The sequence below is a fragment of the Vanellus vanellus genome (genome assembly GCF_965231255.1).
Source record: "Vanellus vanellus genome assembly, chromosome: 4".
NCBI classification, from domain to species: domain Eukaryota; kingdom Metazoa; phylum Chordata; class Aves; order Charadriiformes; family Charadriidae; genus Vanellus; species Vanellus vanellus.
The window spans coordinates 55809050-55825880 of record NC_138909.1 but is presented as its reverse complement, the minus strand read 5'-3'; the positions used below and the strand labels follow the sequence as shown (position 1 = coordinate 55825880).

The window sequence follows — 16831 nt, the reverse complement described above, 5'->3', positions numbered from 1 at the left end:
TCTTATGTGTGACTTAATCACTTGGGATGGCATTTGTTTCTATTTCTATCTGCGTGGTGATGTGTATGACTCCATTTGGTTTATGTGGCAAGGTTTGGTAGTAGGGGTATTCAGGGCTTCTGTGAGAGGAGACCAGGAGCTGCCCCCATGTCAGACAGAGGCAGTTCCAGCTGGCTCCAAGACAGACCCACCGCTGGCCAAAGCTGAGCCCATGTGTGACACTGGTGGCACCTCTGTGGTAACATATTTTAGAAAGGGTAAAAAAGCTGTGGAACAGCATCTGAAAGAAAGGAGTGAGAAAAATGTGAAACAATTCTGCAGACACCAAGGTCAGCGAAGAAGGAGGGAGAGGAGGTGCTGCGGGTGCTGGAGCAGAGATTCCCCTGCAGCCTGTGGTGACGTTCATGGTGAGGCAGGCCATCAACGTGCAGCCCATGGAGGGTAACGGTGGAGCAGATATCCACCAGATATCCACCATGTGGAAGAACACATGCCAGAGCAGGTGGATGTCTGAAGGAGGCTGTGACCCTATGGTCACCCCATGCTGGAGCAGACTCCTGGCAGGACCTGTGGGCCTGTGGAGAGGAGCCCACACTGGAGCAGTCTGTTTCTGAAGGATTGCACCCCCTGGAAGGGACCCATGCTGGAGAAGTTCATGAAGAACTGCACCCCGTGGGAAGGACCCACGTTGCAGAAGTTTGTGAAGGACTGGCTCCTGTGGGAGGGACCCTACACTGGAGAAGGGGAAGAGTGTGAGGAGGAAGGAGCAGCAGAGACAACATGTGATGAGTTTACCGCAACCCCCATTCCCTGTCCCCCTGTGCTGCTCAAGCAGAGGAGTTAGAGTGAAGGAGTGAAGCTGAATCTGAGGAGAAGGTGTTCTTTTTATTAGTTCTGTGTTTTGTTTCTCACTGTCCTACTCTGTTATTAATTGGCAATAAATTAAATTAATCTTCCCCAAGTAAAGTCTGGTTTTGCCTGTGATGGTAATTGGTGAGCAATCTCCCTGTCTTTATCTTGACTCACGAGCTTTTCATCTTATTTTCTCCTTCTGTCCTGTTAGGAACGGGGAGTGATAGAGTAGCTTGCTAGGCATCTGGTGGCCAGTGAAGGTCAACCCATGGCAATGACGAACCACTCCAGCTATTCTGTTTGGATAAAGGTGGCAGGAAAAATGTTTTTGTTAAAAAGCATTTAAGCATAGGGAGTAAATAGGTGGCAGCACACATTGGCTGTGTAGGGCATTGACTGAGTCATTGAAGGTGTATCTTTCAAAGCAGATGCAAAGTTTGCAAGGCCTTAAACACAATTCAGTCACAACCAAACACATTTTTAGCTTGTATGAATCAAATCATAGTTTTGTCTCCCTATGTAACCAGATTCAATACCATTTTAAGTTACTTAGCAAAAAAAATTGCATGCTTTTAACTTGCTTCCTAAGCTAGGCACTGCCCTTAAGCCAACTGCTAGAAATCAGTCGCTATAAACTGAGAATTTGTTACCTTTTGGATAAAATTAATATTCAGAGATTATGGGAGGGGCAGATTGAAGAGACCGGCAAGTTTTCAGATGGCCTTTGATTGGAGACTCCTGCACAGCAGCGAGCAGGTTTGTCTTGATTTGGTTTTGATTTCAGATGTCCTGTTTGAAGATGTCTCTTCATTAATATGCACCCAAGTGAACTGCATCAAATATTTAACAATAAAGGGATCCGTTGGAGTTAGACAAGATATATGTCCATAGCAGACTCTACTTGATTAGTGTTTGCAGACAGCTGCTCCCCTACAAAATGAGCCCAGACTACTGGAAACAGTGTTTTCTGCTTGAAGTAAAATATGAATCGTAATTATATAAGGGACTAAGGCGATTTCACCTCTGCACCACCAAAAGAGGGGGGCTTTTCTTCCACAGGATTGGTGCTCAACTGTCATCATGATCCGGTGATTTAAGAAACAGAAAACTAATCCCTCCGAAAAGTTCTAAAATTAGATTCTGCAGCACTGGTTTTCCCAAGAGGCTCAACATGGTGTCAGACAAGCAGAGGGGAGATGATGGGAACTTGTGTTCACAAGAAAGGGAAGAAGCATATTGAGGATGCCTATATTTACACCACCCTACAATCAAGTTGGGCTATTTTAATTCTGAAGTGTTGTAACCACGCTGTTATGTGATCTGAAGTGCTGGTGTGTTGCGCTTGCTTTATCCAGCATGATATACTCGGTCAAGAGATATTTCTTTTCCTAGAGGAAAAGTCTGATCTAAAATTATAGTCTGAATTTCATTGGAAATTTTAAAGGTTGAATATAAAGCACTAAAACAACCCAAACCAGAAAACCCTGACTTCAGTAGCGAGCCCTGCTGTACCCAAGTAAACAAAGAAATGGTCCCAGATTACTGAGATATGACCATTTTCATTCCACCTACTGTGAGAAGACAAGTGGGGGAATTCTAACCAAACCAAGCCAAAACCCCTGCTGAAATTGAGAAAAAATAGATAGTTCCTGAGAAAGTGCTTGTTCTATTTGGGGAAAAAAATTAAAAATTTATGCTGAAATGTCAACTAAAAAGGAAGAAACTGTTGGATTATCAAGGTCCATTGTGCCTGTGCTTTATAGGACAGGAGAGTTCCTATCTTAAAGCCAGCTGAGCAACAGTAAACTGTGCTTGTGAATGGATGTGTGGGCACAGTCCTCACTCTGGTACAATGCATTGATGTTGTGGTAGTAGTAAGTTTGTAAATGAAAATGCAAAAAAAAAATATTGTCTTACATTTCTCCCTCAATATGAAAAAAATGTCGAGCCTTCATTTTAAGTGGATCATTTACTGTATGTGTTCCTGTATGTATGTTATTTGCCTATCATCCTAGGAAAGCCATATTGTATGGGCAGAGGGACCTAGACTGTTTAGCCTGCATAGCATCGTACAACTTTTTCTTTGGTTCATGATTTAAGCACAAGTGAAATAACGGTATTGCTTTTTAAAGTACTGTTGGCAGAGTAGTCTGCTGAAATGAGTAGATTAGTTTATTCTTCAGGGATATAGCTTCAAGATCTCTGCATTAGTTACACTCCGTTCTGATGATTTTCTTAGCAGCCGTAATAGATGGGCTCTTTTTTTCAATAAAAGAAGAAAGGACTATTTCTAAGTGTTTGTAAAGCTGGGTAAAAGGACTACGGAGTTTGGAAACTCTTCTCTGTAGCTGACTTTCTAAAGTAGACTTTGAGGGTGTAACGTCTTTACTGAGTAAACAGAGTCTCTGCTGTTATAGCTTATGTGCACAACTAGAGTAATGAATAACACAAAACGCATTTTTGAAATACTCTGCCTACTTAATCTGTGCCTTTCGGAATGGATAAACTCTGCACTTAAAGGGTGGGTCTCACCTGTTAGACTTGTCTAAAGTTAGAGATCTACAGATGTAGCTTAATAATCGCTTCTTTCAGCAGCCTTGTGTCTTCCGTCTTTGTAGGATCACCTTTCAATTAGACAATTCCCAGCACTGGGACCTGGCAAGTTCAATGGCATGTCTGAGGCGGTGAAAGAGAGGCAAGACTGGGGACACAGAACGAGGTGGCTTAATCTGGTAGAGCGATAAGGAGGAATGCTTGTCAAACTGCAGCGGGGAGCTGTCGTCATAAACCACCTTTATAGTCAACGGACACCATCTTAGGTGATCCAGCTGGTTTAGGAAGAGAGGACTTAGACTTTGAAAGTAACTGTTCTCCTGAATAATGAAGGATAGTTTTAAGAGGGGGAGTAGGGGAAATGTCTGAACTTCACAGGGAAAGAGGTATTGCTTTATCCTGGCCGGGTTAAAAAAAACCTTCCTTATGATTTTTCGCGTCCATTTAAATAAAAGTCTAAAGGAGAAAAGTAGTCTGGGTTGGAAACTTTCATTTTTTATGTTGAGGCAGTGTTCATTAAAACAGATCAGTTACAAAAAGATTAAAAGATTACTAAAAGATTACACTGGAAACGAGATCAGAAGCTACTTGTGCCCGCTGCCGCTATTAGAAGGAACACGGTAGACATGAGATCATTGTCACTTCTGAGCTGTTGAAAGAAATATAAAAAGGTAAAGATGTTGACGAATATCTCAAACTGTGCTTATGAAATTGCGTGTGATGAATTATAGATATAAGAGGTTGTTTCAAAAGTACCCAAAAACTATCTTTGCATTATTGATGCCAATCAGCATGTCAGGCTGAGCCTCAGAAAATTTTAACTCCAAAGTTTTTATTAGTTTAGTTTGTGGTTCAGCTTCATGAAGTCCAGAAAAAAAATATGATATTCAGCAAACAATTTTCTTCCTTCAAGAACCTCACTGCAGAGTCGACGGCAGGTTTGATTTGGTGTGTTGTGAATATCTAGAAAAATAGATATAGCGCACACAGCAAAAAAGTTTACAGATCCCTTCCCTCTGCTCAGTTATATTCTTATCAGACCTCAATGAATATAACATGTTCTCTGACTTAATGTGTTGCCTCCAAAATGCTGGAATAGTTTGTGTTTCTGAGGCTAATTTCTTAGTAAATGGAAGATTTTTCCATTCATTCACTAAAAAATTCCCACTAGAAGTTTCCTTCGCATCTCATGTCTTGGCGGGGGCTCATCCCTCTCCCTCCCCTCCCTTCTTCAGACTGATCATTTATCTTATTAGGGAAAAACAGCATATGTGATTATTTCTGGTTGTTATGCAGCAGTGGAAATCGTCCAGTCTCTCCCCCCTGGCCTGCGTTCCCAAGGAGCCACCAATTACTGAGTCTGAGTTTTAACCGCTCCTCATAAATCAATGCTATTAAAATCATTAAACAGTGATGTAATTTCAATCCAAAGTATAGTTTTATTGCATTTCGTTATTAATAATTGTATCAAAATGATCATTTTCTCTTAAGTAGTTTAATGGGCTTTTTTAATATCTGCATCCAGCTGCACTTTATCACCCAATGTATCTCCTTTGTGTGTCTTCAGCCCACATCTGCTGACTTGATGGACTTGTACCGTGCCAGTGAAGAGCCTTGTGAAGTGTGGTGTAGCTTTGGGAGTGGGGAGGGGTTCCGCTTTGCTTAGTGACAGCGTGACTGTCAGCTCAAAGCTTTCTCTGCAGAATCTGCCTGACTAATGACAGTGGAAGGGCCAGAAAAAAGCGCAGCTGGGGCTGCTGTTCCCAGGTTGGGGTGGAAGCCCTGAGGGTAGAAAACTCATCTTTTAGCTGAGTGCATTTGACGTGGGAGATATTAAGTGAAAATCAGCCAGCATTCCCATTACACCTTTTCAACGTTAAACTGCACCTTGATCAATTCTGGCTGAATTTCCTTCTCAGGATATTCTTCTCAAAATTATACTTCACTTTCTTCCTTTGTCTAAACCGAATCTACTCTTCTACTGAATATACTAACCAAGGATGTTTCAATTCATTACGGAAGCCGTGTGTCAAGTTTAAGATATTTCTAATAAGAATGGAATCTAAGTCTTTTTTAGCACTAAATCTGCCTTGTAGTCTCAAATGTCAGAGGTAATTGTAAAAAGATGTTCTAGCGCTCACCAGTGCATGTGTGTGCATATCTATGTGTGTGCATATCTATGTGTGTGCATATTTATCAATTTATGATTATGAAGTTTTGTTTCCAATTTCATACCTATTTCTGTCCTTTTCTCCAATTGTTCCTATTTGTAAGCATATTTTAGTAAAAGAAATTCTAAAGAAATTTAAGAAAAACATAATGTCAAGTACAGAAAAAATAGTTTCCATCTAGATGTTAGTAATAGTACATTATAAATGGGGTTTATTTCAGTTTCCCAGCTAGAATGTTAAAGCTTGTTAGTATGAAATCCTCTCTTTTCTTCCATCCACATAATGATTATTCTGTAGCTGGCTCTGCATAACTTGACTATATTATGTTCTCAGGGCCGTTGCTGGAGTTGATGGAGACCCTGATTTAGTTCATATGGAAATCCAGGACCCCAGTGGAGGTATGCAAATGAAAATGTTATCAATTGATACCCTAGTGTATAGTCATTTCTCTCTGTTTTAGAGAGTACTTTTGGGATTGTTTTTAAAATTAGTCAGAAGAGAAATTGTGCAAGTCAGATTCTTTCTCTGTTTATCTGTAGTCAGCAAAGCTGTCCTGTTATATAAAAATACAGTATAATTTAAAATTTACTTATTTTCCACTCTAAGACGAATTGACGTCAAGATGCTATGCTCCGTTGAAAATGTCCATTAATAGTGCAATTTATTCTGGCAGTTAAACATTGAACATTTTTTCCTGATTTGCAAATAAAACTGGCAACGCAGTGTTAGTGCTGGGTAAGTGTCTGTTAAAGTGAATCGTTGCATATGTCAATCCTACTGCAGTAACCACCATCTCCCAGAATTTCCTCATGTTACAGTATCCAGTATACTTTGAGACTTCAAAGGGAAAATAAATGAAAAAGCAGATTAGCAGTCAGGATGTGCTGTACTAAAGAGTCACCGTGATTCCAAAAGCTTGTATAGTTTCTTGTTACCAGTTGTACTCTTGAAAGATAATTTAATTCTTTGACTCGGATCATCTAAGTTCCTGTGCAGTCTTAAAAAGAAGTTGTAAAGAATGCACAGTTTGACTTTCCCTGATCCAGTAGCTTTTCTTCATTTCAGCCCTATTAAAAAAATCAAAGTTACCATGTTAAATTCTGGATGACAAAGTTTCTAAATCTTTCAGCAGTGAGATTTCTGAGACTTGGTGACCCCTACACAGCCCCATCAGCAGTGCTGTTTAGAGACAACGTAAGATGATTCTTCAGGAGCTGGATGGGAAGACTTTTATTTTTTTTTGTTTAACAGAAACAGCAGAAAAAGAAAAACTCTCATGAAATATCTCCTGGCTGGGTTGTCAACTAACTGACTTTGTGCACTTGTGGTCAGTACAAGCATCACCATTGATTTTAGTGGAAACAGCATCTTTGTGCTGCCTATCTGAGGAAGAACTGTAGTGCTTGTCATGTGAATTATGAATAGCTGCAAAACTTTTCGATGGCCCATTGCTGTGCTTGCTCAAATATCCTTGTGATGATGATTTGGACAGCAGGAGAATTTGGATTGACTGTAGCTACTTCTTAAACAGATCCAGATTTTAAAACAAATATTTGTATCTAATATACTGGTTTGGCCTTTTCTAATTGAAAGTCATAAAATGTGGAATGCATTTCCTATCACACTGCAAAAGTAACGAAGCACGTGCATGGGGGTGCATTGTTTGCTCTTTCATACTGTGTCTGGAGCGTGGGGAGAATTGGTGATCTGGACACAGGATTGTGTATATAACATTTTTCTCACTACACTTGGGAAGGTCACTCAAGTGCTCAGAAGCTCGTGAGGAAGGGTGAGCCGTACAAAGTTCTGAGTCTAGGAGAAGGTGTTTGGGCCACAGCTGGTGTGAGATATGATTATTGGCTCTGCTTTCTCTGATAAGAGCAGATTGCATCAAAGATGCGGTAATGCTGTTCTAACAGCCCAGGCAGAGAGGATACTCCCTGACCATTGCTAACTGGAGAGCAAGAGAGAGGCCGTAGCCTCCACAGATACAAATCAGTCCAGGCTTTTTCAGCAAGGTATTTACTCTGGATATATAAGTCCTGCCCCAGCAGAGCAGTTCCAATGGTGTGTTAATAGTGTGTCTTAACTTTCCTACAGAGGTTTGAATAGAGCCTTTAAAATTCTGCATGCTATCAAATGGAGTCTGATTCTCTTCTTGCTCATCACAATTTTATACTGGGGTTGATCTATTGATTTCAGTTATGTTGTGTCAGGCTGCCGTTTCTCCAAGTGAATAATTCGTCTCTGTGCATAGGTTAAGTGAGAAAAGAGGCTCCTTTTATTATCCTCACCCATGAATGTCTCATTCATCTAACCCCTAATCTCTCTGGACCAGAAAAATTTGGATAATAACAGGCTGCCTCCCAGGAATGATCTGAACTGTAAGCAGTTAATATATTCTCAGTACATTGGAGATTGAAAAACTCTTGTATGAGGGTTTAGTGTAATAATTTTACAACTAACTCGACTGGCAAAGGCAGTGCTTTCCCTACATGAGTAACATTTTATACTGCTTGCTTCTTTTTCCCTTGGTAGTCCTGTCATATGTTTCTGTCTCTCTTCCCTCAGGTTACCGTTACATCACTTGTCAGATTCAAAATTGTTCTGATAAGACAATGACAGTCCAGTTTGCTGGTGGCACTGATCGGGATTCCCTCACTGTGCAGGATGACTACATATTTCTTCAGGTACTGCCACTTTCTGGAGAGACAGTCCATTTTCAGATCCAAAAATAAAATTTTAAACAGTGCAGCAACACTGTAATTTAGGAGTGTGGAGAAACCTGTTCCAGAGTATGCATGGTGATTTATGAATTTTTACGTGGAATGAAGCATTCCTCTATCAGTCAAAAAAAAAAAAAAAAAAAGCATCTTTAATTTGTGCAACCAGTTGCCTGTTTATTTGGTTGATTTTAATTTATCACTGACCTAGCTTTAACAAGGTGGAGACTTTCAAATAGATCATGTGGTTCAATGTTACTTTTTATAAATGTAAATGTCTTTTGCTAAGCAAAATGCAACCCTTTTGTTTTTATGCTTACAACCTCTTCTGCGTCCTTTCCAGTACTGCCATAGTGTAAAAAGGTTACCTGAGAAGAGCACCTAAGGAAAGCCGCTGACAGAGCTCAGCTTCTTCACATGGATTCTCTTGTGAAGAGGTTTTCCTGGGAAAGAATTTATACAGATGCACTTAGGAAGCGAAAGGGTGAAACAGCTGTAACTGGGAAGCTTGGAGCAACTTCTGATGGTCCAAATTGCATTGGGGTTATTTCACTCCCAAACTGTAAGACCTGCGTGCAGAAACCTGGGCTGGGACTCCATCAGTCTTATGGTACCACATACAGCTCAGATTACACACTTAGATTCATGTCATTTTATATGCTTGGGACTGGTTGTGATTTGAATCTGTCAGAGCTACAAAATTCTGAAAGAAAGGTTATGTCTTACCTATTTTTTAAGGTTTTCCTAGGAAAGTTGCTTGTACTTTCCTCGGTGATTGTCTGTCATCTTTCCCATACTTTGATATGATTTGCTTGTTGCAAAGGCTTGTTTATCGACTCTGGCAGGAAAGCAATGTTGTGGTGATGGATGGCTCTCCCCACCACTGCCTCGGTGTACGTCAGATTGGCTTCTTTGCAGCTTTCCCCCATTGTGGCTGTTTCTTCCAAAAGGATGTGTAAATTGGTGACGAGACAAAAGATCTGTTCTCCTCTTGTTTGCCATAGTGGTTTCAAAGGTCCACATGGCTTAGAACATTTAGCACCACAAATAAACAGTCAAATGGATTTGGAAAAGTATTGTTGAATTAAAGTAGGCATTTTTCAGCTCAGGTCTAGCACTCATGGCCCCTGTTTTGCTCAAAGGTGTTATGACCTATGGCTCCCCCCAGGCACACTCTAAAATCCATTTCACGGTGTGTAGATGGTGAGAAGTGCTTCCCACCATTTGAACTTCCAGAATGCTGTGCTCAGCAAAACACAGGCTGCTTCCTCTTTGAGCATTCTGTTTTGCTGGATGTCTTGTATAAATGCTTCTTGAGCTGTTTTTCTGTCTCATGCCAGGCATGGGCAGACATGAAACGGAAGTGCAACCTGGAAATGTGCACATAAAGTAATGGACGGTTGCTACTAGCAAAATGATGCCATTGGTAACGTAATCTCTGGAGATTTGAGATATGTCAGTGCCAGTAGATGAGATGTACATGTATTCCACGTGAAGGGGAAACATCTCTAGTCTTTTCCTTTCAGACTTACCTGCAGTAATTCACAGTATATGATATACATCTCTCTTATTGCTAAATTGTTTTACAGTTAGCCCTATCTGTGTTACTGGAGGATAGAAGATAATTCTGGGATCCTATAGTCACATCTGAAGTGCAGCCACCCCTGAGGTGTGATGCAGGACGCTACTCAACTGGTCCAGTGAAAGCTCACAGCAGCTACACATCTGAGAAACAGCATAGGTTTTGAAACCACGTGGAAATTCTTTTATCGCTAGACTAAAATGTTGCTATGTAAGTTAGAATATTGCTATATAAGTTAGAATTAGGCCAGGGACTCCTCTTAATATCACAGCAGTATCTGTCATAAAGAAGATGGGACAGATGAGTCTTATTGCCCCTGGCGTCGCTCGCATCCCCTCAGCTGTGCAGCTGTGAGTCGGAGCCTTGCAGGTCTCCACTGCTAATCCTGGCCCGAATCTCAGACTTTTACCATCTTAGAGGAAGATATCAGCCCCATTTCTTTAGTATGTCTATATCCACGAAGATCGGGAGCTTCCTAATACTCATTTCTTTTCCAGTTTGCACTGACAGTCAGGCAGTTTCAGAGGTGATTTTAGGAGGAGGACTAAAGTTTCAAGACTGTTTTTAAGCACAGACCAGCTTTAATGTCAGTGAGACTTGCCACGGCTAGCTGCTTTGACTCCGATTCTCTGCTGCCTGGCATCATCTTCAGTCATTTAAAATGAGTGACACAAAATAAATGCCTAATGAACAAGAAGGCTATGAAAAGATGGATAAGACTGCTATTTAACACTAATTAAATCAATGGTGAGGTTTTTGGTTTAATCCATAATTTCACAAATCCCATTCCTAACGGGCATCACATGCTACCACAAAAAATTGAATTTGTTTAAAAAAAGAGGGAGAACAATTATAATGTTAAATACTTTGAAATCTTTAAAATATTCAGTCAGGTGGACTTGCTGTCATGCATCAACTCTATTTTTACCAAGCCAAGTCAAGTTTGCGTGTTTTAGGATAGGCTGTTTTCCAGATCAGGTTCCCTTTTTAAACACAAAATTTGAGGAGAATACCAGTGAGATTAGGATAGGATTTTAAATGGATTTTCTAAGTCAAAGAAAGAAGATGAGTCTGTCTGCTTCTGTTCCACGTTTTGCAGGTTTCTTTTCACTTATTCCATTTTCTTTTTTGATCAGTCCATTCCTGCAAAGCAGCCACCCTCTATAAATTTAGTGAAAATGACTGAATAGCCATTACCTAGCTGATCTTCGGGGGGGGAGAAATGTGAAAAAACTGTGAAATAGTATTTACAAAAAGCTAATCTAATCTGGTGGAGCTCCAGAGGCTTAGTTTGAAATGTGCCAGTTTATAGACCAGCACAGATTTTGGCGTTACATTTCTGTCTAGAAAAACTGAAGGAGGCTGTTAGTTGAGTATTTTCATCAGTGATTATTTAGAATCCTCCTTTTGGTAGTTTGGAACAATATTTGCATTGCTTTTTTTGTGAATAAGGTAAAAGTCTTAAAATGACCAGTGTATCTGCTATTATAGAGAGGAGAAAGGGGGTAATGAGTAATAGTCATACAACTGTGTTCCTTTCAATGCGCATTTCTGTTGGCTTTCTTTGGTGAAAATTTTCATAAGCCCCCAAGTATTTAACATAAAACCTAATCTGTTCCACACATGCCAGCAGTTGAAATACATGTTTAACCTCTGCATTTAAGCATATAATTGTGCCTTCAGGAGGTATCGCTGACTTTCAAACTGACCAACTAATGGATTCAGAATTGCATCATTATCCTCCATGTGGCATGTCAGCATCTTGCACAGGGAGATGTTTTATCCTGTATAGAAAATATTAGTCGAATATAGCTAATGCTTTACATAACGTTAGCATAATTTATTTAGCCTTTATTGCTCTGCTTTGAATAGCACTGTTGGAATACTGCTTGCCCTTGAGGTACCTGGTGTTCATGGCCAGTGTGCCTCCTCCCTCCCTCCCTCCCTCCCTCTTACTGGGCGGGTGCTGCAGCCGGCATTGCTACAAAAGGGCAGATATGTGGGAGGCCTATAGGTACCAAGGTATCAATAAGGACTGCGGACAGTGAGATGCTGAAGGCTCAGGTATCACCCATGACAGCTGGAACGGCAAAAGAGGAAAGTAAATACCTTTTTTTCTTCCTAAAGAATGGGGGGAGCGTAAGAGTTTGAGTCTTTTTGGAGTCTATTTTCTCACAATTTCTTGTGTATTCTTTTAGGAGTACACTGCAAATTAATCACATGTAATAGAAGTAATAGCTGTGTATTTCAGTTGCAGGTTAAAAAAAATAGTCTGCCATTGCAGACTCTAGATTTAACATTAGCTATTTCTGTTTTTCCTTTGTATAGACAACATCAGCAAATCGGACCAAGTATTATGTGTCTTACCGTCGCAATGGCTTTGTACAGATGAAGTTGCCAAAATACGCATTGCCAAAAGTAAGTATACACATTTTTCTTCCTATGTATAGATTTTAATTCTTCTCTTTTTACCTAAACTAGATTTGTTCTTTTTTTTTTTAACCTCATTATTCTGAGATCATAATTTCTCCTTGCAAAGATTTCTGAATCCCATTCGTGCTGTATTCTTACCCTACTGTTTTTATTTTTATTCTAGAAATGCAGTAGCTCATAAACTGTAGAGGGCAAGAACACAGGATAGCTTATTTGTCACCAGTTACCACAACAGTTTTTGAGCTTTGCTTCCATGAAACAGTGCTACACACCCAATGGCAATGTAATGACGTTGAGCGAGTGTTCTTTCAAGAATCAATTGCAGTTTAATTCCACATGGTGCTTTCTGGTATAAGCATGAATAGTAATATAAGAGCATTTTACCAGTTGATGGTACTCTATTGCATTAAAGAATCCCAATATGAACTTGAATTACTTAATAAAATGGCAAGGCTTGTCGCGAGGTTCCTTCAGTCTAGCATATTTTTATAGTGACAAGGTTTCTGTATTTGCATCGTAAATTAGCAATAAAGCACAGACAGATATTTACATATGGTCTAACTGATGCAATTGAATTTTTGTGCTGGACTTAATGTGTTTCATAACTTTATGTATAGTTAGAAGGCTTCTACAGTCCTGAAGAAAAATGGCTTGGAGTTTTTAAAGACCCAGCTGGTTAAAGCCTCAAGTAACCTGGTCTGGCCTCACAGCTCACCCTGCTCCCAGCAGGAGGTCGGTCAAGAGACCTCCTGAGGTTCCTGCCTTTTCATGTGGTTCTATGTGTTTCTGTCACTTACTCAGTAGAGAACTAAGACATGTGATTTTTGTATGTCTTGAAATGCACAGGTTTAATTCATTGCTCACCTAATGACGGACAGTGGAGTACAATGTATTTCCTTTTCTTCACAAAGAATGTGTTTAATGGTGTTTTATCATCTTCAATTTTTTTTGTTTGGTTGGTTGTTTTGTTTTTTTAGTCTAAGTGGTGGTCCGTAGTCTTCTGGTTTTAAATATACAACATATTAACAAAACCCTCAAATCAAATCCTCAGATATTATTTGGGATATGCTCCTAGTAGCACTATGGAAATAGCTATTTATTTATTTATCTATTTTGATAAGAAATGTATAGCCAAGGATAGGTAAATATATCAACACTTCCACATAATTATTTCAGTGTTTTTAAGGCCTTCAGTGTAGCCTTTATGCTTTCCTAGGGGAATTTGTAATCAGGAAAACAACAGGAGAATATCCAGTTGTAAATGTTAAAAGATGGCAGATGTGCACACCCTGAGGGACTGCAAACCTTGGGCAGCTCCTGCTGGGGCAGGGACACTCTGAGGGACTGCAGCCCACAGGTGACCTGCACTGGAACAGAAGAAAACAAGAAAGGAGCAATGGAGGAAAGCAAAGAATAAGCAAGGAGCAGCAGAAAGAAACCCTTCCGCAGACGACTCCAACCTCCTGCACAGCCCATTGCCTCACTGAAGTAGTTGGGAGGAATGAAATTAAAGCAAGGTGGAAACAAGGGACTTGAGAGTAGGAAGAGGGGAGAAGAGGTCTTTGATTACAAAAGCTGATCCTGGAGAAGGGGAAGGAAGGATGGTTCCCTAAATGTTTAATTATTTATGGTATTTTTTCAAATACCCAAATCAGTAATTAAACGTGTGTGTTCACTGACGATAAATTAAATCACGTAAAGATCACCAAGCTGTGAATATTTTGCTGATGGCAAATTTCCTAAAGAAGTGTCAGCACATTAGTGCAAGTGTTGACTATACTAACTTGTGCAGGCAAATGTTTTCTGTTGGGAAATGGAAGGGTAGAAATCTTATAAGAGAAACCTGGGCATTTCTTCCTTCTGCTTCTGGATGGCCTGTGCAGGTATCTGCACCTTTCCGTTGCAGTTTCCTTCTCATTCCCAGTAATCTGCTGGATTTGGCTAATGCAGCAATGTTTGTCCTTCCCGATACTGCCATCACGTAGAAGATGGACATACTGACCCAAATTTTTAGAAGTTGCACAGGGTGTTATGATTGTAGACAGTAGTGGATAATTACTCAAGCATTCAGGAAAGTGATTTTTTTTTTTTTTTTAAATGTTGGATGTGTACTACACGTCCTTAATTACACATGCCTCTGATGTAAATATCAATATCGCAGTACACTATATTAATAAAAGGCAAGTTATTTGGGTTCAGATCTAGGTATCTGACACATCTCAATGAATGCGTGGAGGTTTTCAGAACTCAAGAACTATATGAGACTATTCTCTTGTAGGCATCCACGTTTGTAATAGGTGAGCTTGCATCAGTTGTGCAGAGCAGCAAATGCTATGGAAAGGCTGGAAGCACAGCACACAGTGGGTGATCTAGATCTCTGTTCCATGGAGCTTTCCTTGGCAGCAAAACCAGTTTAAGAATTCCTCCCCAGTCATTTATTTCTACTACTCCTCTGCAGTCCTCTATGACCTGTGTTGTGTTTGCGGCACTGTGCTATAAACAAGATCCACGTAGCACTCTCATTGAAAAATAACCCTGAAAAAAAGTATAATTTGTTTTTCAAAAAGGCAGAATAAGAGGTGACTTGATTGTAGTGAAGAAGCCTCCTTATGGAGAGAAAATACGGTGTCTTAAAAGCGCTTTAGTAGAGAAAGACCCACCATAGCTGGGAGCAGCATCCAGACACATTCAAATTGGAAACGGAGCTCGACTTCCTAATGGTGTTGGTGATTACGTATTTGAAAAAGTGCCAAGGAAAGTGAGAGATATTCTAGGTTTTGAAGTTTTCAAATCATAACTGAGATTTGCTCTAACCATATAGAAGTTACTTGCTCCTCCTGTCTTTTATAAAACACGCAGAAATAATTGTTGGAAATTCTCTGGTTGGAAAGACAGCAAAAAGTGAACTAAGGGATCTAATCATCACTTTTAGCCTTAAAATCCATTAATCTGCAAAGGATGCTTAGTTTACTGGGCATATGGTCTTACTGAGTGCATTTCTGACATACTCAAAAAATGTCAGTCATAACTCACTAGTATTTCTGTCATATGTAGTCTGGATTGTTTGAAATAGTGCTGCATGCTGAATTCTTTGTCTTGGAAAATACGGGTTTTGTTTATTTGTCTTTTTTTTTTTCCTTTCTAAGCAGATTAACTCCAGGCTTGACTGAATAAATAAATTAGAAGTTAATGGTTTCATTTTGGATAGAGTCAATAGAAAGCTAGGAACAGGATGACTGTGTCATTTGGAAAAGGATGTTTTTGTGTTCTTCCTAGTTCAGGCAGTACCTGATGAGTGGAACGAAATAAACTGTATCTCTTTAGCATTTTTATGATGCCTCCAAGAGAAGTTTCTTGGGTATCTGCACAAAACAGCTGAAAATTTCACTAAGAGGGCCTGGAAGCCAGGCATGCATTAGAACAGTGCTGAATGGGAGAGATTTTAACCTCTTCTGTAGAAGATTTTTTTTTTTTTTTTTTTTAAGTGATTTGGTACCTTTGCATTACAGCAGAATTTTTAGATACTGCAGTAAATAAGAAACCGGTGCTGAAATTTTTCATCACACTGTGCTTCAGTGGGAATCATCAGCGTGCAGTAGAAATGTATCTTCCGATCCAGTTTGAACAGAAGGAAAAAGATTCATAGGAATAAATTACTGATTAAATTTTGCAAAGAAGCAGGATATCAGCAAAGACACTGGCACATTAAGAGTACATCTAGAGCACGTGCCAGTGGAGTTGCTACTTTTATGGTGGTAGGAGATAAACAGAATGAAAGCATTTACAAAGAATTTGTTTAAGTTTGATTAAAACCAGTAGATTTTGAAAGAACTGAGTTCAGGATTTTCTCAGTCTTAGATTCTGCCTAATCAGGAGATGAAGCTGGTCTGAAATAGGCTATATTTCATTTTTCTCCGAAGAACTGCATGAAGCTTCCAAAAATTGCTTTCCAAGCAGTGTCTGTAAAGTGCTTCATGTCACTGGCCAGAGTTTTTGAGCAGTGATTGCGTACAGGGAAGGAAAACTGTAGTCAAGTCAGAAGATACTGGTCAAGGACGTGTCTAACAACATTAGGAAAGCTGTGCAGGAAAACCAGGCTCCAGCCTCAGGGGATAGCACTGGGCTCTTCAGATACTATTCTTGTGCAGCCCAGATGCGTTTCATGGTGATTTTATATATGGAGATAGAATGAACATGTTCAGACTGAGTAATTACAAAATGTTATTGATGTCTCCTTTTCCTTTCGATATGAAGAAGTCGAAAATCTGCCAAAAAAAAATTATTCAATTGTTTTATATTGTTTTTATTGGCATTTGTGTCTGTCTTTGTCCAAAGGTACCCCCAAAGAGAAACCTAGGAAAGGGTAAATGTTTGTCTTTAGACATATCTCAATGCCTCCTTACTTGTGAATCAAAGGCTGCTAAAAGCGGCTTCCAGCCAAGCTTTACATGTGCTAAGCTTCTAGGCTCTGGCTCCACAGTGCCACTTAGATCACGTTTTTGTGACACATCATAGCT

General features: G+C 39.8%; 1 protein-coding gene across 1 annotated transcript in view; it reads left to right on the top strand.

The window, feature by feature from the left end:
- Positions 1 to 16831, top strand: part of SORCS2 (sortilin related VPS10 domain containing receptor 2) — a gene marked incomplete at both ends in the record, with an annotated part of 571047 nt that overhangs the window by 470646 nt on the left and 83570 nt on the right. Inside the window, 3 exons of the mRNA XM_082482792.1 lie at positions 5910 to 5974; positions 8148 to 8266; positions 12210 to 12299. Of these exons, the coding sequence (XP_082338918.1) occupies positions 5910 to 5974; positions 8148 to 8266; positions 12210 to 12299 (274 nt within the window). The remainder of the gene's footprint in view (positions 1 to 5909; positions 5975 to 8147; positions 8267 to 12209; positions 12300 to 16831) is intronic.